This window comes from Syngnathus typhle, linkage group LG15 (genome assembly GCF_033458585.1).
Source record: "Syngnathus typhle isolate RoL2023-S1 ecotype Sweden linkage group LG15, RoL_Styp_1.0, whole genome shotgun sequence".
NCBI lineage: Eukaryota > Metazoa > Chordata > Actinopteri > Syngnathiformes > Syngnathidae > Syngnathus > Syngnathus typhle.
Window position 1 is genome coordinate 6,214,950 of NC_083752.1, and position 26,978 is coordinate 6,241,927.

Below are 26,978 nucleotides of genomic sequence, written 5' to 3' on the forward strand. Positions count from 1 at the left end.
ACAATTGGAACCAAGTTACAGAATCATGACTCATGTGAAGCCAGATTTGCCTGTAATGTTTAGAATTCCTATAGTCCATTGTGTCCAATTATAGTCATGTCAAGATCTACATCACAAGATCACTATTTCTGGGACGACTTTAATCCACCTGCGGCCAGCCAGAATGCCCCCTTTGCCGCTTAATCCCCTACTGCGAGGAGAGCAACAACAGGAAAAAGGGCTTTGGGATTCGTGTGTAGTGAAACAAAAAGGCTCAGTGTTGTACATCAACTAAAGCTCGAGCTTGTACTTATTGTCACACTTCCTGCTTGCCACACACACTTTATTCTTTTGATTGGCCAAAACATAAAAGTGAGATGTTTTGTTTTGAGACTTTGAGCTTGCGCAAAAAAAAAATGACGCAACGACTTTCTGTAAAAGTTAGTAAACCGAAGTTGTGTAAGGACCTTAGTGTATTTTTTGTTGTCAGCGAAAACTGTAGCTTGCTGAGGTTGATTTTGTGTATTATCCAGCGTCCAGACGGACGATTGTTTAAGTCTACTTTTTTTTTTAATTAACTTACTGTATATTTTTCACAGCCTGATACTAACAGACCACAATTTTGTGTCGCTGTTTCCATTCATCTTACAGGGTAGAGATTTTGCGAGCCTTGTCAACTTTTGAGTTATGGTGCAAGCTGCAATTAACTTTGGCTAAATTCTAATTGATGTTGTAGTTGAGTTTTTGAGGGTTGAATCCTGTTGATCACATTCTGTCACTATCTAGTTTTATTTCTAACGGACTATGTATGATAATACATGTGATTAATAGTCTCCCAATCCCATTTTGCGTGTCGACGATCCGTTTCAGCGATTCACATTGATAGAAGTAGGTCATCCGCCAGCGTGAAGCCTCTCATCACGCGGCTCCCACGACACGTTTTCAACTCAAAATGGAACTTTGCGCCGTTCACTGAGTTTTTTTTCCCCCTCCCTAGACTGAAAGGATTTGTAGACGTAACACAGCAGGCAGCAGGAAATTTAATAGTCGGACGGAAAAATAACAAGAGGAATTCCTCAGTACTCATTGTAGAACTGGAATGATAACATACACTTCAAAATCATCTTTATGGAATTGAGGGGAAAAAAGAAAATAAGCCGAGACATCTTACTTGAGATCTGATGACTATTTTAAACGATTCAAATGCGTATGATGAACCTCACAGTGCTCGTATCTGCTTGCTTAACTTATGATTTGCATAAACTGGTAGTGTGACAATTTAGGCGCGATGACATCACTGTGAGTGACCCCGACTAAAAGCGCACACAGAAGTCAGCGTTTTCTTTGTGATGCTACATCTTGCTTCACTTTGGGAGGTTATCTTACTAGCGACCAAAAAGCAAATACGAAGCACACAAGTTGAACGCTTGTCTGAATCATTTTGTGGCCGTAAATACTCATCAGGGAAAAAAAATTAAACATTGTCATTCACCAAGTAATGTACATAAGAGGAATTACAGAGAGAGACAACAAACGATTTACACAATGGGAGCAATATTTGGGTAGTTTCCTCCACCGGCTTGAAACTGACAAGCTGTAGAAATAAATGGAGAAGGTACAGGCGTCTGTTTGGATAGTGGAGAGAGAAAACAAAACAAACCACAAAGTCAAACACGAGAAGTGCTTTCGTCTGGGTTGACACTGCGGGTCAAGTGGCCAAATATAAAGAGAACATTGTTTGTACTGTCCGGAAATAAGTGTTTAAAAGAGAACAAAGGTGCAGTCGTGTATTCTTTATCCTCTGTGTGGAATTGCTGATATTAGTGCTGTATTGATGAGCTGAGAGGAGTTGAGACATCTCACTTAACAGTATACGTCTCTCTCATACTGCCCCCAGCTGGCCAAAGTGGACACATCAGAAGGAAAGGATTGCGCAAATTCCCAGAAGATGGCGAAAACTTAGTTGTGAATAAGAGGGAATGTTGACCCTTCCAATGTGCTGACTGACTTCCAAGCAGGTGAGGTTGACTTACTGAATTTTTGTCATAATATTTTTGTCTTTGATCTGCTTGGTGAAATTATTACTTGTATGGCTCGTATTATACTAAAATGTGAGATTACATGGTCCCTCACGGGTAGCTTAGTGTCGTGGCATCACAAAAAAGTCAAAACAGTCATTTTCTTGTCCACGGTACAGACAAGAAAATGAAGGCTTTACTCATTAATATGAAAATGCAGCATTTAGCCAACCACAACAGAAATTATTCATCAGCATGATTGCAACACAAAAATAATCGAAGCATGCAGGTTTAGCATGCACCTGCTTATATTAGTGCAGTTAATTTTGACAAACTTGGTTAGGAGAGTTTTCCGTTAATGAGGGATGTACAATTATGCTCCTTAGCAATAGTTAAAAAAAGCTCATGCAACTGAATTGAGAATTGTAAATAAAGTAAACTTACTTCACTCATACCTAAGACAAAACAAAAAAACACAAAACAGCATCAGAAATTGCATGAGACACTTTGACATTAATCTATTTTATTCACATTATATTACAATCATGATTTTATGACACTCACGGGCGAAAATAGCACACGTAGCGTGTTGTAGTTTGTATTTCACTGCCCAATGAAAAACTACTGTCAGCTTGTAGTTGTAAAACAAAAGCGCACGCAAGAGACGAGTCACAAAGATGCACGGCGGAAGAACATGCTCTGAAATAGTGTTTTGACTTGATAATGAGAGAGAGAAAAGTCCATTCTACATCCCAGAGGAGATTAATTAAAGCCCCACCACCCAACAGCCCCCGACCCCTCGGTAAGCCTAGTGTCGTACTTTTCCGGGAATGTAGTTCCGGTCAATCTCGGCCTCTTGCAAGAACATGTGCAGACAGCGCTCATTCTGGGCCAAAGGGTGACCTGCAATTCTAGAGAAACACACACACACACAGCATGCTTCACTTTCAATATTGCATAACCTATTACAGTAGCACACATTTCGACATTTGTGATATGGTTGTGCAAATTTAAAATATTGGACACAATGAGGCTTTCGGAGCCTTTTCATTTCAAGATATTACTGTGAGCATTTATTAGAACTCATTTATTGACCTGTTGATGAATTGCTCCAAACCCACTCGCCGCTCCTCAATGAACGACTCCTCAAAAAGCCCTTCGTCGTTGCGGAACGGCAACTGTCTCTTCAGGGCTTTACCCGGGAGATGTGATACTACAATCTGATGAAAAATGAATACAGATCAATTAAAAATATAATCTGCAACCAACGCTTAATAGAGCTCATTAGCCTCACTCACCTTGCTATCTCGCTCCAGCTCATTCTTTAACCACTCAAAGTCACTGTATCGTCTGGTTACACAAGAATCCTTAAGTTTGAAAATGGGAAGGTTGGTCTGCGTAAAGGATGAAGGACACATCAGTCAATGACTTGCACAGACGACATGTGACCTAGTAAATATTCTACAATGCAAGGGCAGCAAAAATTGCTTCCTATCCATTGAAATTTGGCTGATGTTGAGAGTCCACTTGGAGGAGGCCGTACTCAACAGAAACGAATAATAAATAACTGCACTGTGTATAAAATACTTGAATAAATAAAGATCTATCGCTATTAATCAAGTTGTATCGCTGTTCACGTCAACCAGCTAAACTTATCAATCGCTACAAGCTCAACTTTAACATTTGTTGCAAAACGGATGCAATGTATTTGGAATATATAAGATCAGTGTTAATTGGATAACCTACAAGTAAAAGTGCACGGGAATAACTTAAAATGACCACAATATCAGAGTGTTAGCTGTTTACGGTTAGCATAGCCTAGCAGTTTTCGCTACAAGACGCATTTTCGTGCCGTTCAAATTATGTTCAATAAAATTAAATGCTGCTTCAACAGTTCCCTCGATGTGGCATTAGTGAACAAAGTTGTTTTACCCTGTGTAGTTTTAAGTATATTTAATACACGCCAAGCGGCGACGCAGTCCTCCGGCTCAACCACATACTAGGCCTCAAACAATCTCCGGCACTCGAGTTCCGCTGTAGCCAAGAGGAGGCACCAATCCGGGCGTCACAGCCCGATTGCTTCGAGTCGAACCACGTTAACATGCTGGCTAAAAGCTTTTTCGACAGTCACACCAAACACATACCCGCGTCCGAACTGTATAGGTTGTGTACCGATGCCGCCCGACTCCGACGATCTGTGGATCATAAACGTCTATTTCCAGAAAATTGCTGGGTGGACCATATGCGTCCGTGAGCTCCTGGGGCTTGGAATTTAGCCGGCGAGTGTCAGCAACCGAAGCCTCTGACATGTTGTCGGGCTGCAGTTGTTGTTGTGCAATTGCAAAAAAATAAAAGGGGTCAAACTGAAGAGTGGATGCGCAAATGTGCAAATATCACGTAGATACATTCATTAAATGCGGTGGTTGACGGGTTCAGCTAAGGAACTAGCCGATGAGCGTCTCCTTTAGCTGGGGACAGCCACCCTGCGCCCCACCCTTCTAGAAACAGGAAGATATGTATGTTGCCTTAATTCCCTGCTCTGTTGGACACCACCAATTGAGGACAACTGGACTGGGCCTGGACTTCCCGTACCGAGCGTTCACTGCGACAGAGATAAAACATTGGATAGGACTTCTGTTGCATGCAAGTTAAAATGCAAGATTGTACAAAACGATCAAAAGGGCAAAACTTTCAGAAAAACTTGTTTTTATTCCAGATAAATGTACATTAAAGGGGAAGTCAACTCCAAGGTGAGGTTATCCATTTGCAATCAAGTTACTAAGCAAAATAACAGCAGATAAGAACATTTAGTGACCGATTTAGCAAGCGCTATTTCACTTTAGTTTTCTCCTAATCTGAATTTAATAATTTGTTGAATTGTTTTGACCAAAAGGTCGTGGTGAAACCCTAAACCAATAAGGTGGTAAAAGAAACTTAACTCCAGAATAACAAGACAAGGTGGAGAAAGTGGATGTGGACGAGCAACCGGAAGTTTCCCGTTTGCCCGTTTGGATTGTGTCAAAGAGGGACTAGAGGTGGACCTGTTGGATCTCGGGCTGTCAGACCGGTCACTGGGGGACCTGATGGTACTCTCGAACTGGACAGGGTTGCTCGTGGTAGTTTGCCTTGAAGCCTTCTTTAAGGCCTTTGGAGATTTGAGGCCAAGGCTTTAGAAAAAACAAATGTTTAACAATATTTTCAATAAACTTTGCTTATAGTATTTCATAGAATAATAGATTTAAATTTAAACTGGGAAACTGGTCGCTCCTTACCTCAATGTCTTGAGGAATCAGGGATGGCTTGGGTACTACATGAATGAAGATGATTCTGAACCTAAGATAATTTTGGAAATCATCACATCAACAACAGATTACAAATATTCTTTGTTTTTATAGAATTGTGCTTGTTGCACCATAGTCTGTACCATTACTTTTGTTAGACAGAACCTTGTCGTCAGACAGGAGCGCACAGACGTGGTCTGACTCACCTCTCATGACGCAGTAACAGGACGGCCATCAGGATGAGAATAACGGGAGCCAGAATGTACACAATTATCCAGACAAACATGGAACCGTCACCTTGGTCACTTTCTGGGACAAGAAGAAAGAAAGGTTGGTAAATTAGATTATTCGAATGCCCCCTGAAATTGTTCAGGGACTATTATTATTACCTGTGCCATTGTTTGATCCCCACATCACAGAATCACTCCAGTCGCTCCAGCCAGAAGCTCCGCATCCTTCATGCAATTTGCTTCTCACCTGAAGCTCATACTGGGATCGACTGGAGGGCAAGTTGATGCAATAATTTTGCTTCCCTAGATTGACTCTATCTGGCTGCAAAATGCATAAAGTATTTCAAATGGAACGCTAGTGCAGATCTCAAAGAAAATGTACCAAGACGGACTCTGATGACGTCAGGTAACTTACAACCCACTCCTCGTAATTGATCCTATAGCGAACCTCATTTTCCACACATGATGGAAACGTCTGATTCCAATAGAACCACAGATTCCAGTCGGATCCATTCTGAACAGTCAGGTTGGTTGGCGGATTTAACTTCACTGCGGGCAAGTCAAAATGATTTATTATTTTGGGTGGAAAAAAAAAAGAAGGACAAATGTTCCCCTAAAATGTGCAACGATTCCAGTACCTTTGCTTTTAAGATAATCGCTCTTCGGATAAGTGTCGTTGCCATGCACCAGTTGCATGTAGAAAGTGAAAAACCTGTTGGCTATGTAACCATACGGCTGAATGCAGCCAATTTTTAGACTGTTGTTTGTTATGTACTTCTCACATTCTCTGACTGCTTCATCATGAAACCTGTGTAAGAAAAATCAAAAGTTGCTGTCTTAATTATTTTACAGATTGTCATTGAAAACTAAGCACGTATTTATCTGGCACCCGCTTGATTAAAAGGAAGAGAAATTCATCTCAAGTCAGAGCGTTTCATTTGAACTAACCAGCTGCGGAAGGTGTAATTGACTTTAGGGTTGCCATGTTTGTTCCAGGTACATTTCACAGACTCCAAATGCAAAACAACACAGTCGACATCTGCGAGACAAGACAAACACAGGAAAAGCAAGTGTGGTAAAACCTTATGGTTTCTGTGAGTCCCCTCAGGAAAATTGCAAAGAGTACAAACAAACTGCAGACTAAGTCAAACTAGCCTACATTAAATAGAACATCAAATGTTCTTACCTGGGGGTTCTTCGGCAAAGCCGGGACCTACCAGAACGAGAAGTAACAATAATTTATGTAACATCGTGGCGCTTAAGAGCGTGGATGCTTTCAGATGCGGCTCATTGATTACATCTGAGAGCAATGTGTCACATTTGGGGTTTTCCTGCCCCTAGACTTTGGTTTATGCTTCCTGTCAGCGGAAACTGCCGAGTTATCGACTACATGAGCACCTTATGAAAGATCACAAAATCATAATTACTCAACATTATTGGCTCAACAATATTAGGATTGTAAATATTATCCTTGCCAATAGAGACACAGTGGATTTAGTATTCAAATATTTAAGAATAAACCCATATTTGCATGCAGGTTTTGCTCTTTTTGTTTGTTTTCTGAAGTTCTGACGGCATGAGGAAGTCTGATTGGGGGCATCATGTCTAGTAGCACTTTCCATCATGTGTGCAACTGCAGCTTTTGCTTTTGTGGAAGCAACATTGAGGATTTTAACGTACACCCAAATGTGAGTGAAGTGGATATAAAACACGTATTACTAAAAAAGAATCTAAGCCAATTTCGAAAAAGATTGATCTTGCCATACCATTCATTGTGTTCAGCATCTAATGTCTTCACAGCAAATAATAGATTCATAGCTTTAATCATATATGGTCATATCATACACATCAGTTTCATTAGACTAATATTTGTTTATTATTTTATTAATTGCATTTTGCATTAACTTAAAGATGCACTGGCGCCTGTCATTTTTGTCTGAGCAGGTTTTATTAAGTACATACATGACATTTTGCACTGGTCAACAGCAAATCTTAATCAGAGATAGTTTTATCTGTCCCTAAACGTATTTTGATTAAAATTGTCCATTTATTGTATTTATATACAGTAATCCCTCGTTGATCGCGGATAATTGGTTCCAAAAACCACCCGCGATAAGTGATCACTGTAGTAGTAATTATAATACTGTACTACGTGTATTTTTTAATCTTATTTTGAATAACCGGAAGTTCTTTTATTTTGACACCAGCCCGGAATTTGACTCCGTTTGTTGTGGTCTGTCACGGGGATATTGCGCTTCGCCAGCTACTACAAACATTAACGCTACTATGGCGTCTACGCAAATAATACCCCTTGTTCACGTTAAATCCCCGACGGCGTTGTGGTCGCTGCCGTTCGCGTTGCTATCCTTCGTCCTCGTCGGAAGAGGCGAGGGCAACGCAATGGACAACGTCGTAACAGAGAGGCTGGCTGAAGAAAGCCACCGCCAAGACAGTGCCAACCTGCTCATATTCATCATGCTGCTAACGCTCACTATTCTCACTATATGGCTCTTCAAGCACAGGCGCTTTCGGTTCCTCCACGAAACGGGACTCGCCATGATCTATGGTAAGAGCACTAGCCTCGAGTAAATCACCCGTGGACACTGTGTAGCATCCGTGCTAACTAGCTGACTGGGTGCTTAAGGATGGCGTTGGTTGCTCAATTTGACATCTTACAGTACAGCCGCTTCTCGACAGTAACTTTGACAATAAGTAACATGGTGGTAACAGCGTGTCCGTAAAGATTCCCCAGGTTGCCCACTAGATGGCAGCAAAGCATTATTAATAATAGATTCCTAAAGAAACAATGATCACCACCTAATTGTCTCTTTTTCTCCTCCTTGAAAGGCCTTCTGGTGGGTGTGATACTCCGGTTCGGCGTCCACGTGCCCCCGAGTATGAGCGACGTGGTGCAGGGTTGCGCGGTGAACGCCAGTCCTGCCACCCTGCTGGTGAACGTCAGCGGGCGATTTTACGAGTACACCCTAAAGGGCGAAGTCAGCCGAAGCAAAGGCCACCAAGTGCAGGACGACGAGATGTTGAGAAAGGCAAGTCGAGACCTTGTCATTATTTATACTTTCTTTTTTTCCCCCCCCCGATTATTGTCTTATTATTTATGGAACGACTAAAGCATCATTTATTCTCCATTTTCTCAGGTTACTTTTGACCCAGAAGTCTTTTTCAACATTTTACTACCCCCGATCATCTTCCATGCAGGCTACAGTCTAAAACGGGTAAGGCGATCTAAAGAACACTTAATATTCAAAGTTAACTGTGCTAGAGAAGAGGCCCAGTATTGGGAGATACTGGATGATCAGGAAACCAATCACAATTTTTTAATTTGTTTTAAGATTTGATCGGGGGCTCTAGTTCAATAGTTCCTATTCGTTGATAAATGTTTGTCTTGGTCTGTCCCAGAGACATTTTTTCCGTAACATTGGCTCCATCCTGGCCTACGCTTTCCTGGGAACTGTTATATCTTGCTTTATTATTGGGTAAGTGATCCAATCAGATTCATCTACTTTAATTACAATGAGCTTTCCTGAAGGGTCTGAAGGATTCTTGTAATGTCCCCCAGGCTCATCATGTACGGAGTTGTGTCCTTCATGAAAGTGGTGGGCCAGCTCGGGGGAGATTTTTACTTCACCGACTGTCTCTTCTTTGGGGCCATCGTGTCGGCGACAGACCCAGGTACAACATGGACATTGGAAAAAAAATTGTGAGCTCTTTTGAAGCATTATCCAGCGTGATGATTTTTCTTATCGGCCCTCAGAGTCAATCAAGATGCTTGTTTAACTTCTTTGTGGCTTTCATTTTTGTCCCAAAAGTACTCACAGTATCAGTCCCTTGTCCCACAAATCCCTTGTCTTTGTGTTGCAGTGACGGTGCTGGCCATTTTCAACGATCTGAAGGTAGACGTGGACCTGTATGCTTTACTTTTTGGGGAAAGCGTGCTCAATGACGCCGTGGCCATCGTCCTCTCGTCGTAAGTTTTCTTGAAAACCCGCCGAAGAATCAACACAAACTCCCATAATCCCTCCGCGGATCGGCCGATGTCACTAACACAAGTCCCTGTCGTTCCATTGCTGGCCTTCCATTCCTCCATCTGTCATTCATCACCTACCCGTACGTATGCATGCAGTGTTCTTCTCCGTTTGGAGAAGCAAAGTAGGCGGGGGGCTCGAATTGTGCGTCCCGAGGGCGAGGAGGAATGGCTGGAGAAGAACCAGACAGTTACTCCTCGGTGGGTGGTTGGACTTTGTGTTTGATTGTGGTGGCGTATTGGGAATCCACAAAGTGACTCATAACACATTTCCTCTAAAAATACAAAAGTGGGGGTTTATTTTTGAAGTCACAGTGTGGATGTAAATCACATCTTATCAGACATTCATGGCTTCAAGTTCCTTGTCATCCGGTGGGTCCCGCCCGCTGTTTTTTTTGTTTGTTTTTATCTTTTCTTTTCTTCTTCTAACGGTGTGTATGTTTATGCCGTCCGTTCGGCCCTCAGCTCCATTGTGGCTTACCAGCCGACGGGGGACAACAGCCACAGCTTTGAAGCCACGGCCATGCTCAAATCCTTCGGCATCTTCCTTGGTGTCTTCAGCGGATCGTTTGCTCTCGGCGTGGCCACCGGTGTGGTGACAGCGCTCATATCCTTCGCGTTATCTGATTATTGCATCCTCGGTGTCCTGTTTGTTTGGTTATTGTACTTTGGGTTTATTTTTAGTAAGCGTTGCACATTGTCATCGGATTACTGGTTTCTCTTAACTTTTCATCACGTGACCAAGTTTACCAAGCTGAGGGACTTCCCCTTGTTGGAGACGGCGCTGTTTTTCCTCATGTCCTGGAGCACTTTCCTGTTGGCCGAGGCTTGCGGCTTTACCGGTGACACTTTCACGTCGTTAGAATAGAATCGTATTCATGTGGCGCTCAACTGGCTCGTCACGTTCTGAATGTTCGAATCCAGGCGTGGTCGCCGTGCTGTTCTGCGGGATGACTCAGGCTCACTACACCTATAACAATCTCTCTCGTGACTCACAGGATCGAACCAAACAGGTACGCGCCGACTGCGACACGTCAGTCGCCAAAGAATGCCAACAGACTCGCCCGTGACGCCGTAACCTGTTCTTAACGTGCTTGTCACAACACAGTTGTTTGAGCTGCTCAACTTTCTGGCGGAGAACTTCATCTTCTCCTACATGGGCCTGACGCTCTTCTCCTTTCAATCGCACGTCTTCAACCCTCTGTTCATCATCGGGGCCTTTGTATCCTTCACTCGCATCATTCTCAAAGAGGTCTTGGCTATTCATTTGAAATGTGTGTTCCGATCATGGAATAGAATCTCCAAGGTCTTTGCCCTTGACCAAAATCTTACTCTAGGTAGCAGTGTTCTTGGGCAGGGCGGCAAACATTTACCCATTGTCCTTCCTGCTCAACCTTGGCCGCAAGAACAAGATTGGTTCCAATTTCCAGCACGTCATGATGTTTGCAGGTACGCTGTATGAGGCAAAGGCTCATGATCTGCCTCTGCCTCTTTCCTCCAGCAGGGGGAAGTGTTGTTGAAGGTATAACTTGACAGGATGGGCCAAAAAACACATTTCAAGTGTGTATTGAGCACAATTTCCAAATGATTCATTTACATAATTTCTGTATTTTTTATTTTGATTAATTATTAGTGTTTGTGCGTTGAATATTTTGAGACTTTTTTGTGAGAGTTCCTCTTGCTTTTAAACGGCAATGTTCTTTTTTTTTTTTTTTAGATGCACCTGATCTGCTGTATTTCTAAACTTCGTCTCGTCCCTTCTAGGACTGCGCGGGGCGATGACATTTGCTCTGTCCATCCGCGACACGGCCACCTATGCCCGCCAGATGATGTTCTCTACCACCTTGCTGATTGTCTTCTTCACCGTGTGGCTCTGCGGAGGCGGCACCATGCCTATGTTGTCCTTCATGAGTATTCCGTGAGGGCCATAACTGAATTCACCCTACCACCTGTTTGCATACATTATATATGTGTGATTTTCATAATTCCAAAGTCCCACTCCTGTTTTTTTTTTTTCTCTCCTCAGTGTGGGTGTGGACTCTGATCAAGACCACTCAGTATGTATACCACGTTAAAATGTGTTGGTATTCCTTTGTTAAATGAAAGAAATGTAAGCAAATGTTCCGCCCGACAGAGTTCAGGAATGCTGGATGACTCACAGAGGAGGAACACAAAGCATGAGAGCGCCTGGCCATTCAGGATCTGGTACAACTTTGATCGCAAGTATCCTTTAATGTGAATGGGAACTCTAGGATTTTAATTTTAGAGGGAGCATAAATTGAAACGGTAAGGGCCTAGAATTGATCCCTGCGGCACACCTCATGTTATTTCATGGATTTTTGAGGCGCAGGGATCTTAGCCTATCAGAAATGGGGTTAGTTAACATGCTCTTGTTTAGGTAGCAATCTTCTGGATAATTTTAACTTTTTCAAAAATGTTCAAGGTCCTTGACACATTTTTGCGCAGCTACCTGAAACCCCTCTTGACCCACAGTGGCCCCCCTCTCACTGCCACCCTGCCCGCCTGTTGCGGACCCCTAGCACGGTGCCTCACCAGCCCGCAAGCATACGAGGTTTGAACGTCAATGTCATTATTCAACACATTTGAAGAAGCGTGTCCTAAGAAGGTTCTTAAAATGACTGCTCGCACTAGAACGAGGGGCCGCTGCACGACGACGACTCCGACTTCATCCTGAACGACGCCGGCGTCAGCTCCATGTACGCCGACGTCACAGTCAGCATGGACGGCTCGAGCTCCAGCGGCATTAAGCGCCACCGTCCGTCCGCCGCCGACGAGGGCCCGGATCATGAATTGGCGCTGGCTGAGCATGAGGTGGCCATCCGGGGCACCCGACTCGTCCTACCGATGAATGACCCGGCCGATCCGCCGACTACCGTAACCCTGCCCCCGCCGCCCTCCCCGCCCCGCTCAGACCCCCGTAGGCACAGACTGTAAAACAAGGTTAGCCCTGCCGGGATGCATTTGTTTGTCGTTATCATAGAAAATCCCACCCAGGTTATTTTTTGCCTCCCATTACTCAGGCAGTGGCAATATTCACGTGACCGTACTGTATTTTCTGCAGGCTATTTATTTGGAAATTCCCAACTACAGTCTATGACTGTTTCATTGTAGTCATGTATCTTTTCTTATTTGCTGCCCATACCTATTCAGCACCTTTTCCAACACACCAATGAGATGCACCAATGCAATCCAAGTTGTTTTGTCAAGTATTGAGGCTTGGTTAAGCACTGGAGACATTTCTTGCTGTGGATTCACAGCAAGAAATTTCTCCTTTTGGCGAGGCTCGCTTACAAAGTGGCTATTTTTACAAGACGACATACATTTGATGGTTTTCAATTGGACTGATTCTGCACTCCCCCCCCCCCCCCCCATTACAGCCCTGCTTATTGGCAATAACTATTCTCACAGTCACTCTCTACCTGGCTGGGAACTGAATGGTCTTCTATGCTGCTGAATTATTTTCACAGACCAAACATCTGTTCTCCTGCCATTAAGGAAGCATGACTAATCCACTTAGTAATGAAAAAAAAAAAGAAAAACACAGCCCGCACAAACTTTTACGGTCACGTAATTACAGCCGCTAAACTCTTAATGACTGGAATAATTATCTGCTTTCACTGTTTCTCGTCGCTTAAAATCTTCCCGTGGACAGGTACGTGAGGGGCTTTGCGAGGAGTACTCGGTGACTGTAGGCGTGAACGTGAACATACCACGCGCAAGGTCAGGTACTATCGAGAGATACGCGCTGGATGACAAGTCGGCGGTACATTAAGAGTAAGGCTAAACTACTGACAACTTATACACTTCTGTCAAGACATTTTAGCACCACCCGTGTGCTTGACTCATGGATTTATTTATTTATTTGTTTGTTTGTTGTCTCATGATATGACATTTCTTTATTACGATTTGTTTTTAAAAGTAGGACAGCTCAGTGGCGAGACGCACCCCCGACCGATTCATCCTATGTGAGCTGTGCTGTCCAAACGTAGGTGAGGGCGATTGTCGAGTTTCCATTCGGAAACTTTAACCGTGTGTGTGTGTACATTTTTTTTGTGTGATGTAGCAAGACGAGCGCTTCTCATGTGAACGTCATTTACAAGCTTGTGACTGGAAAAAACAACTAGATGAAAAAAAAAATAAAGCACTAATGTGACTGATGCACCGCCACGCACACAGACAAAACCGCACACACGCCATGTCTTTGGTATGAGGGCATGCTAAACTATTGTGAATTCAAGTGCCTAAAATGTAAATTGAACTCCTCAGTGTAGATTTGTACATTCAATTTGTCCAGTCATGTGATCATTTTGATGGGCGCTTGATGCGCCGATTGATGTTGACTAAGAACAATGCAGTTGGTTTAATTCATTTTTTGGTGTAACTGAGATAAATAATCGATCATCAGAACTACTAGCAACAGTGGAAGGTTTACTGAATTGTAGCGTATACGGTACCTGCATAATGGTGGAATCTCCAAAGTTAAACGAAGTAGTAAAATTACCAAAATGTTGCGTTGAACTTGGGAGGTTCCACTGCAGCAATGCGAAAGGATCCTACCTATTCATTCGTTTGCTTTTTGCACATAGGCATCTCTGTAGGTTGGTAGACTGAAACCGGTACTGTCATCTTTGTGCTGGTCAACACCGTAAGAGTGTCTTTAATATACCCAGATAACTATTTAATCCCTCAAACTGTTTTTGTCCTTATTTTGTTTGAAGCAGTATTCAGGTTTTCTACACAATCATCCACACAATTTGGATCGTGTGTAACTTTGTGTTGATGATTTAATGTATATGGTACTTTTGTTGCAGCGATCACACACAAATTAAATACCAGTATATTTTGAAGAGATATGAAGAGCTTTTGTAGAGATTAAACACTGACGTTTGTGAACATGGAAGAAATGTTGATATGTGTTGATAAGAAATGTGATTTAAAATGATGAAAATATTTGACTGACTTCTTCCTTCTATATTTTTGGTCTCTTGTCTGGCAAGTTGCAAATGTACCAGAAATAAATGTCAAGGACTGCACTTTGTTTCTTCTCGTCCTGTGAGTGTATTTCGATGCAGTGAGGTAAACATTTAACACAATGTGCTTGCATTTTTTTTTTAGCTGAATAAGTTCCTTAAAATATAAAATATCCATCCATATTTCAATATAATGCAGCGCAGCTCACTCCATCCACATTGCAGGTTGGACCTCAATGGGTTTACGAATTTGTCGGACTGCAGCTTATTCTAAAAACGTGAGTATGCAGATTCCCATTTGTGCTTATTCTCAAATCAGTGGTTATTAAGAAAAAATCTCACTTGAGTTTGTTATTTCTTTTTTTTCCGGAGGGGGGCGCGATTTATATCACTTCGTGTGTTTTTTTTTTTACTTCTGTAGAAGGAAGTCTAATTTTATTTTATTTTGAAGCTTGACACCAACATCCGGTCTCTGCTTGGTTGTTGATGTCTAGCAGACAGACAACGCCACTAGACGTGTTTACGCTGAAGCCGGAGGTGCGAAGTTAACACCGGGGGGACCCGCTCCTCGACACCCACGGCAATACGTGCATCCTCGGCTGCCCGAATCAACCTTGACTCGGTAAGATAGAGGACCAGAAAAAAACACGTTCTTGTTGAAACTTGTGACTTAACTCACAATGTAATTTACTAGAAAAATGTGCGCTACTTAACGTAATCGTTATGATTGATGTGCGTGACATTATCAATTCATAAAGAAATTAGAGCAATTTGCCACATGTAGAATATCCGGAAATAAGTTTGTGCTTCCTGATTATAATAGTGTTGATGAAAAGAAAATTAATAATGTGTCTTTGTTACATCCCCCCAGACTTGCCTTGCAAAACTCTCCAAAATTCCAAAAGGGAATCAAAAGTTGCATGGGGCGTTGTCTCTGTAAGTATTTCTGCAAGTGTGTGTGTGTGTGTGTGTGTGTGTGTGTGTGTGTTTGACATTTTGAAGCCATGCAATCTGTTTCCAGTTAGCAAGTTTCCTCCTCTTCTCATTCACTGATCGAAGTGTTGAGGCCAAGAAAATGCTCACAAAGGTCAATTAACATTCCTGTACAGCAATTTATTATTGTGCCCTTGACAGAGGGTAATTTTTGGGGAGACTAATCAAGGATCAATCATATTAACCATGCAAATGGAAAATTAAAAAGTAATACATCAAAAGTATGTTTTAGAGAGACATGGGCGAACGAATTCGGTTCCACAGCTTGTGGCCATATTCCTTCTAACTGTAGAGAAGCAGCAACAGTGATCCTGTATTCACTTTAACCCCTGAAGCTGATGCTTTTTTTTTTTTTTTTTTTTTTTTGGAAAGCACCGAACGGTAGATTGCATCACTGCGTCGTAAAACTTTATCCACTTTCTCAGGCTTCACGCCAGCAAACGTTTAAACGAGTCTGTCTTGTTTTAAGGGGCTTTTATTGTAAAGTGGCAATGGTGATGATGGGACCAGGTCAAGGTTAAGCACATTTTCCGCACTTTTAAAGAGCAATTTTCAAGCTGTTCAGAATAACTGCAAAAAAAGCAGGCAGGGTTGATTATAGTTCTGTATTTTTTGGATAAATTCACTCTGCTGCTTGTTCGCTCCCACCTCAGAACTCAAGACAACTGTTCCAATGTTACATGTAGACCGCACGTTCAAACTCTCCCAAACATTCTTCAAGTAAATAAAGCTTTTCCACAGACCGTAAAAATCGCTGCCTCGGATCACTTAAGTTGTTTTGCAGCCCTTACTGACATTTTCTCCAAGACTTGTTCTTGACCACGCGAGCGCATACAGCTTTCTGCTTTGATGCTTAAATCATCTGCTCCCTAAAAGAGGACATTTTGTTTTTCTAGTTCTTTTGTTTGGCGCCAGAATTTAGCGTGTAGATTTTGGATTGCGATTTATCTCGATTCTCTTGCATAGTTTGAAATCCCTCAAGACAGTCGTTTAAGTCACATGCAGTCCGTCATGATGTTTCAAAGGCCTTTTTTTTTTGTTTGTGTTCTGGTGCTGCTGAGGCTTCGAAGGGTGTCTGGAACGAATGTTGTCAATAATCTCCCAAAAGGAAATTGCTAATAGACAGCTGGTAAAGTCTTTGCCTCTACGCTGCCTTCTTCCCTTACTCCACTTTCTGGAATTTGTCTTGCTGGTGACAAATATAGCAGTTTGTGGCAAAGAAATGTTGAGTCAAGCGTGCTATTAAATATTGTGTTATAGTTGTTGGTTGGGTAAGGCGAGGAAGCAGGGTACCGCTGTGTAAATAATTTTAAAAAATATAAAAATAAAGGCCTCCTCACTTGGAGTTGCAATAAATAATCGTCAAAACCTTCTCTTTTCTGCAATATTATATTATATATTTTTTAAAATGATAAAAAATTGGCATTTGTGACAGTGTTTCTCATTTGCCCGCGGACGTTTACTGTGCCAACACTCTTGCGACGGAGACTTCCTGTTTCTGTGTGTTCCAGCACATTCTTGCCCGATAAGCTCATGCCAACACGCGGGCCCGACGCAGATGTCGTGCAGATGAATGTGAAAAATCCGTTCGGTGTCAGATGGCTCGGCGTGGGTGTGAATTCATTGTCGTCGTAATCTATGGAGACGGGCGCCCTTGTGGCGCAGACATGAGGACAAACATCCTTCCAAGTCCAACATGTATCCTGTATCAATATTTAGAGCCTTTACATGCCCAAGTAAGAACAGTCAGCCATATTGTTTTCTTCCCACATAACACGCTTTACGTTCCTTAAATACAAACCAGGACCACACATGATGGCAAACTCACTTGGAACTTTTTATTAACACTTAACTGCGCATGATAATGATAGCTATCTGTTCTAAAAACAAGGTGTATTATGACAAGAGGGGCAGGAAAAGAGTTGAGACACGTTGGTTTACGTCACCCAAACGAGATTTATTTTTCCCTCCGAATTCCAGCTTGGCTTCCTGTTAGCGAACAATTCCCATCAGATAGGTATCTTGTTATTATGCTATTGTTGTTCTGTCAACCTGTGATTGCTGTTTAGCAGGGAAAGAAAACAACAGGTAGCGACTCCAGAAGCAGGAAGTTTATTTTGTAAGTGGATGGGAAAGGCTCCTTTTTAAACTATGTGCTGACAGTGGAGAAACATATCATTTACTTTGGAGTGTAAATTGGAACAACGGCCAGAAAATTAAAATAAGCACAGAGCATTCCAGCACACTGTTCCTGCACTTGAAATGACCTTGTTGGACACAATTCAATTCCACGCCCTCTTCATCCGTTCACTTACTGTTTCTGTCTCAGGAGGCGCACCCAACAGCATTCCATTTAATTGGTGACTTTAAGAACTCAGCGTAGCATATTATTTGTGTGTGTTTCCTTGTTTTTACTGTCATAAATCACGTGTGAAACAAATGTTTGGAAATTGTAAACAAAAAATATCAAAAGTAAGCAAAAAGGGGGCAATTTATCGGGGGGGGGGCAATATTCAAATGTCTGTCAAATACCATAATAGACTGCTCGTGTTCAGTACAAAGGTCTTTGTCGCCCTCTAGTGGCGGTTATTCAAGATTTGACCTGTTTTAACTGTTAATGTGCATTAAGTACTAAAATAGCAATTCTTGATACGGGCTAGAAATACGAAAAATAAAAACTGTTTAACCGAATTTATTATTTAATCTTACTGCACAAGTGAACAAGTTGCTCAATATTGTTTCTTGCCTCCAGTTTTGAGTAATTAATGTAGTTTTAAATCGTGACTGATCTGACCAAAGATTGTTTCATTTATTTTTTTTTTTTGTCACTTCAGAGACTGAAAAAATGTCAGCCCGCGTACAGTGTTCCTACTGTCGCGAAGACCTCGGCGGCAGGAGATTTGTGCGCAACGAGGGCCGGCCTACGTGCGTGCGCTGCCACACCAAGTTCTGCGCCAACAGCTGCGCCGAGTGCCACCGACCCATCTCCGTGGAATCCAAAGTAGTCACACATGCTCGCATTCATACAATACGGCACCAGGATGTGACACTGGTTCTCATCAGGAGCTGAACCACAAGGGTCGCTACTGGCACGAGGACTGCTTCCGATGCGCTAAGTGCTACAAACCGCTGGCCAAGGAGCCGTTCACCACCAAGGATGAACGCATCCTGTGTGGCAAGTGCTGCTCCAGAGAAGAAGCTCCACGCTGCCACACCTGCTATAAACCCATACTTGCTGGTTAGAACACAGTGTTTTGCATTGCTTATTAGCAATAAGCTCACATTGTGTGTCACCATCATCTCCAGGCACGGAGAGCGTGGAGTACAAAGGCAACTCATTCCACGACGAGTGTTTCACTTGCTGCCACTGCAAGCGACCAATGGCTTCGCAGAGCTTCATCGCCAAAGAGAGCGACGTTTACTGCAGCCCTTGCTACGACAGCAAGTTCGCAAAGATTTGCGTCTCCTGCAAAAAGGTAATTTAGGGAAACAGAAGAAGTGGCGATGCAAACTGATGTACTTTGATTCGTCTGTAGCCGATCATGACCGGAGGAGTCAACTACCAGGGGCAGCCCTGGCACGGTCACTGTTTCGTGTGTAGCTCCTGCTCAAAGCCTCTGGCTGGGTCCAGCTTCACCACCCACAAGGACCAGGCCTTCTGCGTGGACTGCTACAAGAGCACCGTGGCTAAGAAATGCAGCGGCTGCCAAATGGCCATCACAGGTTCTTTTTTCTTTTTGCTTCCATTCAATTTTGACATACCTGTGGTTTGGTATTCATGTTTTTTTTTCTTTTCATGGGGCAATTATAATGAGTGTCACCTTTTTGCAAATATGGGATGTTACAGAATCTCGAGATTGTTTTCCTCTCCACTCAGGTTTTGGCAAAGGGGTGAACGTGGTGAGCTATGACGGAGCCTCCTGGCACGAATACTGCTTCAACTGTAAGCAGTGCTCTCTCAGTCTGGCTAACAAGCCCTTCATAGCTAAGGGCCGGGACATCCTGTGCTCCGACTGCGGTGACAAGTAGAAAACCAAATCCCTCAATTCCTCAGAATGGTCCTCAATGGTGATAAAGATGTTTCAATGACTGCCCCATTGACGTACGTATTTTTTAGAGTCTATTTGTGTAGTCGCCGGTTTCCACCCCCCGTGCCCAATCAAGTTATCCAGACTCAGCCACAGTCCCTCGTGAGCATGGTGACCTCCGTGCCTGGCTGGAGGACCCCACAGCAGACATCCAACACTCAACCCGGCGTCATCCGCACCAGACACGGAAATTGGCTGTTCCTCATCGTGGGTAATTTGTATCATGCATCGCTATTGTTCTTTGTTTCTGCTAAGTCCCACAAAGGCGCCTGCAATTATGAACACACGAGCATCAGGACCAGGGAGGAGTCTGTTGCCAGGCAACTGGTGACAAGGCATTGTTCCTATCAAGCGTAGAAACACAGTTGTAATGTAAACTCCCAATTTCACATTGGACATTGAGTTATGTTGCTTTTTTACTGAATTGCTAACTGAATCTTTAGTGTGTAATTGCATTTTTCAGAATTATTACTGTACGAGAGACATTTGTAACTCAGTTTTTACCAACATGTATTATATGGTTGAAATGCCCTACAGTATTAGACTTTCTAATACTGTACATAAATAAATTCCATTCTCCAATTGAATGGATCTTGTGCTGTTCCGTTTGGCCATATCTGCACTGTACCATGACACTTTCTTGTAAAGTTCACTGCCACCATCTAGTAGTGGCGTACTGTAAAGCTCGCTCATGTCAAAATATTGATTACAAGGCAAAGCAAAAAAAAAAAAAAAAGCAGACTTTAGGGTGACTACACCTTAATATGTATATTTTGAACAATTTCTTTCCAACAAACACACTTAACAAATATTTGGATTGTAAATTTGAGAACAAAAATATCTGAACATTTCCCCCCCTGCCCCCCAAACAGAACTTGAATGTCTAAACATGAAGGAGAACCGTTCAGGCGCTAAAGATGTCCACCTCCTTTTTGGCATTCCAGGGGCCGCTGCGGTTGCTTAGGAAGTGCTGCTTGATTAGCTTCTTTACAGTCTGGTAGACGCTTGCGTCCTCCTGAAGCGCACACACAAACAAACACATCCACATGAAGGAGCTTAAAGCTTTAGAGCTCAGCAGACACGCTTTGAGACCCACCTTGATGCTGTGATAGGTGGGCCGATCCAGCAAGCAGCTGAGTCCGCCCACCCGAGCTGCTTTACGGAAGTAACTGTAGAGTGCTCTCTTGCACAGCCTGCTGGAGAAGCCGGGCCCGTTTACCGACGGGGAACTGCAAGGAAAAGTAAGTCAAGATTTGTGGAAAAATACTAATCAAATTGTGAGCATCATCTTGTTTCCATTTCATTCCAACAAATTGACATGAGATGTACCGGTGGTCAATGAAGCCTTTCCTGCTGTCAACCACTTCAATGTCTTTGTCTCCAAGGCACCAGTTGATGCTGAGGACATCGTGCTGCGGCGACTCATCAATGGGCTTAACCTCTTCGCAGCACAGGAACCTGGTGTCATATTTCTTGTAGAACGGTGGCAGGATGTCCTCCAAGCCGTTGCCCAGGCATTCACTGATAAAGTCCGACAAGTAGTTGGTGTACACCTTCTGGCCACCTTCGACGACACGACAACTTCAGAACACAACCCCTACTAGACTCGATGATAACGTATCAACGTAGTGTTGCTAGAGTTACCGAGCACCATGCTTGTGATGTAAAGTGGCTGGATGAAGTGGCTCAGCAGAGCGCCCTGCACGCCCACAAAGGTCCAGAGACACAGCTTGTCGGTGCCCGAAATGCAGCACACTTTGGCCGCCCAGTGGTTCGGCTCAAGTAGGGTAGCGGGCACCAGTGACCCCTTGGCGTGATAATACAGCTTTAGGGGGGTCCAATCGTTGAGGTAGGAGCCCCTTAAGATGGCAACAAATGAGCTTGTCATTTACTTGGTAGTAGGTCATACTAGAGACAGGTATGCGTCCATTGTCTGAACACATTGGCACCTCATGTAGAAGTTTCTGGCAGCTCCTTCAGGACACTGATTGGTGTAAAGGTGCAGGCTGGTCTTGGCTTTGAGCTGAAGCTGCGGCCCGGCTCCGCTACTCTCGAATATGCATGCTTCCTTGGCCCGCGGGTCGGTGTCAAAGAAGAGCAGAAGCTGCTTGTAGAGGAACCTGAAGACAAAGATGGGATCTCAAACATAGAGTTTGGAGGAGTGACGGTGGCTTATGATAATGCCAGTCAGCGCACCTCTGGAGTGCCCGCCTGGCAATGATTATGGCGTGACAGTCGTGCACCATCGTCCCGTTGAAAACAAGCCAACCGGTGCAGCTGAAGCGACCGGTTCCCAACGCCACCACCTGGTAAGAATCACACGCACGCCCCGATGTGTCTGTCACTTCTGTGGGGGGGAAAAAAACAAGTTAATTTGGGGAGATTCTTCTTACACTCGGTGGTATTTTTTCCTAAAGTTTAATTTGATGGGCTTAACAGACACTGCAAAGCGAAACGTAACTCTCACGAGGACAAACGCCGCCATGTGGCTCTTGCAAGCTTGGAAATCCGGACTCATCTTCAATAGGCTGTCGAATTTGTTGCTGCTTAATACCGTCACGTACTTTTTGTGGAAATCTGTATCCCAAACTAAACCATAGAAAGTGTGAACAATTTCAACAGGAAAACAAAACATGATGCAGGCCATGAGTCTGTTTTTAACAGGCGCTGAACCTGGTGAAGAAGATGGCGTTTCTATGGCTGTTTCACTGGAATCCTTGTCAATGACAGCAGAGTTGTCTTAAAAAACAAACACACAAAGATTATTGATCAAGAAATAATCGAACAGGATACGAGGGCTGATGTAGTAGTTTCAAAGACAGCTTGACAAGTACATTATGAATGCATCACCTTTTACAACCCCTGAGTCCAGGGTCTCCTCCACAGTGATGTCTTCCTCCAATGTTAAGTCTTCATCCCATGTTATGTCTTCCTCCGGTAGCAAACTGTAAGCTTGGGACATTCTGGCGCTGAGATGTAATCCTCAAATAACTATGGAAAATGACAGCGAAATTCGGTAAACGTCATCAAAAAGCACCTGCTGGCGGTTGCACTTCCAATTAGCGGCACCCCTCGTACTGCGTACATGTGCTTCTATCTTGCTGTAGAGAAGGTAATTAACAATTTGTTTCTTCTTCCATGTGCATTTTCAGATTGTTACCCGTTACTAATAAACTAGAAAAGTAAAGAAGTATAAATATTAACAGCGTTATAATAATACCTGTCGACGTTTCCTGGCATCCATTTCACATCCGAAAACTATTATTCGTATTCGTTTTATTCCAACGCATCGTCTCAAAAAATAGATTAAATATGACAAACAATACAGAAAAATGACTCACAAGTTCACAATTTTTTTGTCGTACGTTGTTCACAATATGTGGCGTCGACAAATAGTTGAACAGTAAAGAGAAAAGAACTCGGCAAGATAATTGTTCGTCCGCGAGTAAACGTCTTCCTGATTGGTTCAATGTTTATCGCGGTCTCCAAGGACCAATTAGGCATCATCTTACTCAAAGGAAAAGAAATACTCAACAGACTTAAACTTTCGTCGATATTTTTAGCTCTAGTGTCCTTGAGTCAACTCTGCACTAATCTATGTGAGTTTTATTATGTTTTGATGGTCTACTAAAATTTCCAATGTACATTTACAGTAAACTGGGCCCTCTCTTTTACTGTTCAACATTGATACAATTGTAATTTGACATTTGAACATGTAGCATGTTTTCATTTACTTGCTCTATTCAAGCTAGGACTCGAACCTAAAATCCAAAAACTGTGAGGCAGACATGCCACCCATGCTCCACTGTTTATTTGCAAATAAATCTCAACTCAAATCTGTATCGGTGCTCCAAAGGATTGAGATGAAATGAAAAGGTGGCACTGGTCATTGTTTATGTATGGATGCAGTAAATAAGCAAATAGATACAGAACGGTTTGGGGAGTTCTATGAATATCAAATTGTGAAGATGAATCCTTCACACACGAGGACACGTGAGCAATCACTGTACATGCCGCATAAGTGCAAAGCATTATTTGCACTTTTGATATGTTCCCTTGATTATTATGAAATTCAATACTATTGAGCTCCTGCTTACCTTAAGAGAGCCAAATGGGGCCTTGTAGAGTGTGTGTGATTGTGAAATCACTCCTGCTGAGGCACAATGGAAAACTTCCCTAGTGTCATCCTCGCCTTCTCTTGTCTCTCGTTTCTATTTCTACCCCTTCGCCCCCTCCCCATTTTTGTCTTTTGATTTCACACCCACGCAGCCGCTTACGGCTCACAGATTTCCCACTTTTTATCCCTTAAAAAAAAAAAAACACTGTCCCCTGCGTCCTCGCGTTTAATTTGTTCTTTTTTCTCTCCATTTATTGTCACAGCTTTTTGTGTTGGAAGATGGCAGAGAGGAAAACTGTGATAGTGTTTTTAAGTCAGCATATGTTGTGAGTGAGAGAGGCCGCGTGTTGCACATGTGAAAGTAAACACTGCTTGCGTGATGAGCATTTTCCCGACAAATCACAGCATTAAGTGGTGTTACAGGAAAACAATGGATTTGTGTCAATCTCTTTTTTGTGTCAACTTTTTGTTTTTTGTGTGGCAGGACTGGATCAGTGGTATCTCTATTTATTTCAGTGGCAAAAGATGATGTGATGCTCTTAACTCAAATGTCCTGCGTCCTCTTCTTTTTACTATCCCCGTCTCTCTTTTAAGACAGGCGGATACAGAACACTATGGCCGCCTGCTCTTACCCTGTGGATGCAGCTTCATACATCTTTAAAGATGAGAGGGAGGCTCCACTTTCTCACGCCTCGTAGGACGAGGAAGGAGAGAGCGAGAGAGCACACGCCGACGTGCCTAACCCACACACTGAGTCGTGAAGAATCACCCTTTGTCTCACTTCTTTCCCCGCCTCTCCTGCATGGTGAGGTACTCCCCGAATATCGTGCCACTCTGGACGAATCTCATCAGGATAATAATTATTCACACACAAACATCTGCCTTTCCTTCTGTTGACCTTCCGCTTTGCTTTTTATCCAAATACGTCTATATATGCTACATCTGAAATTCTAAATATGGCTAACAATATTGTGAAACGTGTGTGTGTTTGTGTGTATATATATATGTGTGTATACTGTTAACGTAAGTGTGTATATCCATCCATCCATCCATCCATCCAGACTTTAAATATTTAACGATCATATTCCTGCCAATGCTAACACAAATGTAACGCTTACCACAAAGCTCCTTTTCCCTCATTAACATCTTTAACTGCGCCGCTCACGCCTGTCCTGTAACATCACTGTCTTTGCTCCCATGCGTGATGAAGCTCATATACCGCCTTCTGACACATGCTGAGCTATAAATAACCTTTCGCGATTGCGGCAAACGTGTTCCGTTAAACATGAATGAATTACATCGCTGTGTGCAACGACTGGCTCTCATTAACCTCAGAATAGAAAATGTAGTCCTAAATAATGTTGTCTACGTGGCACTCATAATAGTTTGTTGCAGAGGATAAAGACTTTATGACTTTATGCAGTGTTATTGTCTGTTTACGTGTGTTGCTTCATAGTTTGTGTTCAAATATCTCTTGCTTAAAAGTAACACCGCAGTAATGGTGTTATTTGGCATTAGCACGGCCATGTAGTTTCCGATCATTTTGTTAGCATTAAGTGAAGGGACAAAAGTCTTAACGATGAGTTTGTTTTAACGACGCAATGTGTATGCCACCTTAAAAAGGTTTGGAGGCACTATTGGAAAGAGACGTATCGTCTTACATTACAGAACAGTGGGAATCTCTCATGCGAATGCAGAACAGATTTGCCTTGCATGTGAAAATGTCGGGGGGAGGGGGAGGAACGCCCGTCGTCATCGCAGCAGGGGGGAAGACGCAGCGTGCATTTTCACATCGGCGAGGGTGCGAAAAGTATACTTTTCAAGGGCCTCAGCGGAAATGGTTCAGTTGGTACACTTAGTCAACCATGGGAGACTGGGCCATATGTTAATTAAACATTAAAAAGTTGCATCTTTTATGATGGATGGAAATTGAAGAAGAAAAAAAAAGACTCCCATGTTCCAAAATAGGGATGTGTACGAGTGTGTTCATGCACACGGGGTCTTTCCCCACAGCGGTGCCGTTTCTTTCTCAGGTGCCACTGGTTACCATGGCAGCAACATCCGCTCTCTTCCTTCACCCCCCCCCCCCTTGCCTTCTGTTGCTCTCCTCCCAGCATCCTCTCTCTTTCTTTCTTCTCGCCATCTTCTGCCGACCTCATTCTCTCGTGCCGCACCAACAAACAGGCCGTTACGTGGCACATCAACCAGGGTTTCCCTCCTCCGGTGGGAGGACTCATGGCAGGCGGCTATGAAAACGTCAAACACAGTGAACCGAGCAGAATCGTTATAATTATAAGGCACATTTGTCATTAAGCTCAAGATGACATCGACTACACGCTGTGCCCCAAATAAAAATGTGTCTACTTTAGTTTGAGTTTTTGCTCATGTTGTTTCTCCTTTCCCAACACTGACTGGTTTAATCATTTGTGTAGGTTAAGATTGAACAGAAAAACACTTATGAGGACATTTTGACGATTTAGGCTTGTTTTTATTTGGACTTGGAGGCTTTGTGTGCGTCCGCACCGAGCCAGCTGTACAAACACGACTACCATACTGTGCGTGTGTGTCAGCCAGGCCAGTGGGTGATCAATATGGACTGTAAGTGATGAGTATAATGGGACTCTGTCTGTCAAGGGACATCGAAGAAGTAATGCGGCCTGCGGGAGGAAGATTTATTGCTATATGACCCCGTGTGAGCGTGTAACCGTGTGTTGTTTGGTTCCATTGCAGGGCCGCATGTGGAGGGTGTGGATTGTGGGCAGACTCCCCAGCCTCTGCGCTGGGTGTACGATAACGATAATCCAATTGAACTGGCGGGACTGGCCTGTGGGATTCACTGCTTGTGGGTAAGTGTATTTGTGTGTGTGTGTGTGTGTGTGTAACCCGATCGCCTCAGGTCTTGAATGAATAAGAGATTAAGGCGTGCACCATGGCGTGTGCATGTTAGTCCGTTTTTATTGACTTTTACTCATCCTTTTCTTGCTGTTGCTCTTTTATTTGTATTTACTATATTGTTATGTCATATCATTATTATATTATCTGATGAACAAATGAATAAAAAAAAAATATCATCTTCCCTCACCATTCACTCGTGTACTCCCCCCCCCCCCCCCCATACTTGGCGTGGCGGGTCGTTGGCAGGCGGCACTTTTCTCCGGGCCAAGCGCAAACAAATGGCAGCCTCCCTCAGCGTGGTGCTGTGACACGCACAGGCAGTGAAACACACACACACCCACACA

The 26,978-nt window shown here is 43.2% G+C and overlaps 5 protein-coding genes across 11 annotated transcripts in view; 3 read left to right on the forward strand and 2 right to left on the reverse strand.

The window, feature by feature from the left end:
• Nucleotides 1-999: 999 nt before the first annotated feature.
• Nucleotides 1,000-4,513, reverse strand: snx12 (sorting nexin 12). Of its 3 annotated transcripts, none has more exons than XM_061298844.1 (5): nt 4,142-4,513; nt 3,296-3,391; nt 3,093-3,217; nt 2,818-2,908; nt 1,000-1,604 (listed from the first exon to the last, which is right to left on the reverse strand). In XM_061298844.1, exons 1-5 carry the CDS (start codon nt 4,304-4,306, stop codon nt 1,518-1,520), a joined length of 564 nt encoding a protein of 187 aa, XP_061154828.1. In that variant the 5' UTR covers nt 4,307-4,513; the 3' UTR covers nt 1,000-1,517. The 3 variants fall into 3 exon arrangements, with proteins under 3 accessions (XP_061154828.1, XP_061154831.1, XP_061154830.1); XM_061298847.1 differs by lacking the exon at nt 1,000-1,604 and adding an exon at nt 1,611-2,452; XM_061298846.1 differs by lacking the exon at nt 1,000-1,604 and having other exon boundaries at nt 2,504-2,908; nt 4,142-4,512.
• Nucleotides 4,514-4,686: 173 nt separating this feature from the next.
• On the reverse strand, nt 4,687-6,856 carry LOC133167837 (cytokine receptor common subunit gamma-like). The gene is made up of 8 exons (XM_061298841.1): nt 6,695-6,856; nt 6,457-6,547; nt 6,147-6,316; nt 5,924-6,057; nt 5,668-5,830; nt 5,485-5,587; nt 5,270-5,330; nt 4,687-5,164 (listed from the first exon to the last, which is right to left on the reverse strand). The coding sequence occupies exons 1-8, from the start codon at nt 6,756-6,758 to the stop codon at nt 5,066-5,068; spliced, it is 885 nt and encodes a 294-aa protein (XP_061154825.1). The 5' UTR covers nt 6,759-6,856; the 3' UTR covers nt 4,687-5,065.
• Nucleotides 6,857-7,698: 842 nt separating this feature from the next.
• On the forward strand, nt 7,699-14,609 carry LOC133167833 (sodium/hydrogen exchanger 6-like). Of its 2 annotated transcripts, XM_061298828.1 has the most exons (16): nt 7,699-8,074; nt 8,356-8,555; nt 8,664-8,741; nt 8,926-9,002; nt 9,086-9,198; nt 9,388-9,493; nt 9,650-9,751; nt 10,016-10,392; nt 10,475-10,563; nt 10,659-10,772; nt 10,888-10,999; nt 11,315-11,468; nt 11,577-11,607; nt 11,685-11,773; nt 12,017-12,122; nt 12,203-14,609. In XM_061298828.1, the coding sequence occupies exons 1-16, from the start codon at nt 7,795-7,797 to the stop codon at nt 12,503-12,505; spliced, it is 2,331 nt and encodes a 776-aa protein (XP_061154812.1). In that variant the 5' UTR covers nt 7,699-7,794; the 3' UTR covers nt 12,506-14,609. The 2 variants fall into 2 exon arrangements, with proteins under 2 accessions (XP_061154812.1, XP_061154813.1); XM_061298829.1 differs by lacking the exon at nt 9,650-9,751.
• Nucleotides 14,610-14,800: 191 nt separating this feature from the next.
• On the forward strand, nt 14,801-20,209 carry LOC133167836 (four and a half LIM domains protein 1-like). Of its 3 annotated transcripts, XM_061298839.1 has the most exons (10): nt 14,801-14,819; nt 15,036-15,163; nt 15,413-15,477; nt 17,046-17,232; nt 17,339-17,653; nt 18,369-18,535; nt 18,598-18,772; nt 18,841-19,010; nt 19,071-19,257; nt 19,412-20,209. In XM_061298839.1, exons 6-10 carry the CDS (start codon nt 18,380-18,382, stop codon nt 19,561-19,563), a joined length of 840 nt encoding a protein of 279 aa, XP_061154823.1. In that variant the 5' UTR covers nt 14,801-14,819; nt 15,036-15,163; nt 15,413-15,477; nt 17,046-17,232; nt 17,339-17,653; nt 18,369-18,379; the 3' UTR covers nt 19,564-20,209. The 3 variants fall into 3 exon arrangements, with proteins under 3 accessions (XP_061154823.1, XP_061154821.1, XP_061154822.1); XM_061298837.1 differs by lacking the exon at nt 17,339-17,653 and having other exon boundaries at nt 17,046-17,270; XM_061298838.1 differs by lacking the exons at nt 17,046-17,232; nt 17,339-17,653.
• A 410-nt stretch (nt 20,210-20,619) lies between these two features.
• The window catches only part of cpeb4b (cytoplasmic polyadenylation element binding protein 4b), a 41,097-nt gene continuing 34,738 nt past the window's right edge, over nt 20,620-26,978 (forward strand). For both annotated transcript variants that reach the window (XM_061298821.1, XM_061298822.1), the window contains exons 1-4: nt 20,620-20,863; nt 21,008-21,931; nt 24,334-24,544; nt 26,470-26,585. In XM_061298821.1, coding sequence (XP_061154805.1) covers nt 21,797-21,931; nt 24,334-24,544; nt 26,470-26,585 — 462 coding nt within the window. In that variant the 5' untranslated portion in view covers nt 20,620-20,863; nt 21,008-21,796. The remainder of the gene's footprint in view (nt 20,864-21,007; nt 21,932-24,333; nt 24,545-26,469; nt 26,586-26,978) is intronic.

Bases quoted from the DNA above. Each gene is read 5' to 3' on its own strand.
- snx12 (XM_061298844.1), bottom strand. From the start codon at position 4,306: ATGTCAGAGGCTTCGGTTGCTGACACTCGCCGGCTAAATTCCAAGCCC. The intron at 3,218-3,295 runs GTGAGTGAGGCT...ATTTTTCATCAG, and splicing joins AGCTGGAGCGAGATAGCAAG to ATTGTAGTATCACATCTCCC. The intron at 1,605-2,817 runs GTACGACACTAG...CTATCCAAACAG, and splicing joins GGAACTACATTCCCGGAAAA to ACGCCTGTACCTTCTCCATT.
- LOC133167837 (XM_061298841.1), bottom strand. From the start codon at position 6,758: ATGTTACATAAATTATTGTTACTTCTCGTTCTGGTAGGTCCCGGCTTT. The intron at 6,548-6,694 runs GTAAGAACATTT...CTTGTCTCGCAG, and splicing joins CTTTGCCGAAGAACCCCCAG to ATGTCGACTGTGTTGTTTTG. The intron at 5,831-5,923 runs GTAAGTTACCTG...TGCATTTTGCAG, and splicing joins TCAATTACGAGGAGTGGGTT to CCAGATAGAGTCAATCTAGG.
- LOC133167833 (XM_061298828.1), top strand. From the start codon at position 7,795: ATGGCGTCTACGCAAATAATACCCCTTGTTCACGTTAAATCCCCGACG. The intron at 10,564-10,658 runs GTACGCGCCGAC...GTCACAACACAG, and splicing joins CACAGGATCGAACCAAACAG to TTGTTTGAGCTGCTCAACTT. The intron at 11,469-11,576 runs GTGAGGGCCATA...TTCTCTCCTCAG, and splicing joins TTGTCCTTCATGAGTATTCC to TGTGGGTGTGGACTCTGATC.
- LOC133167836 (XM_061298837.1), top strand. From the start codon at position 17,231: ATGTATCCTGTATCAATATTTAGAGCCTTTACATGCCCAA. The intron at 17,271-18,368 runs GTAAGAACAGTC...TTGTCACTTCAG, and splicing joins TAGAGCCTTTACATGCCCAA to AGACTGAAAAAATGTCAGCC. The intron at 19,011-19,070 runs GTAATTTAGGGA...ATTCGTCTGTAG, and splicing joins TTTGCGTCTCCTGCAAAAAG to CCGATCATGACCGGAGGAGT.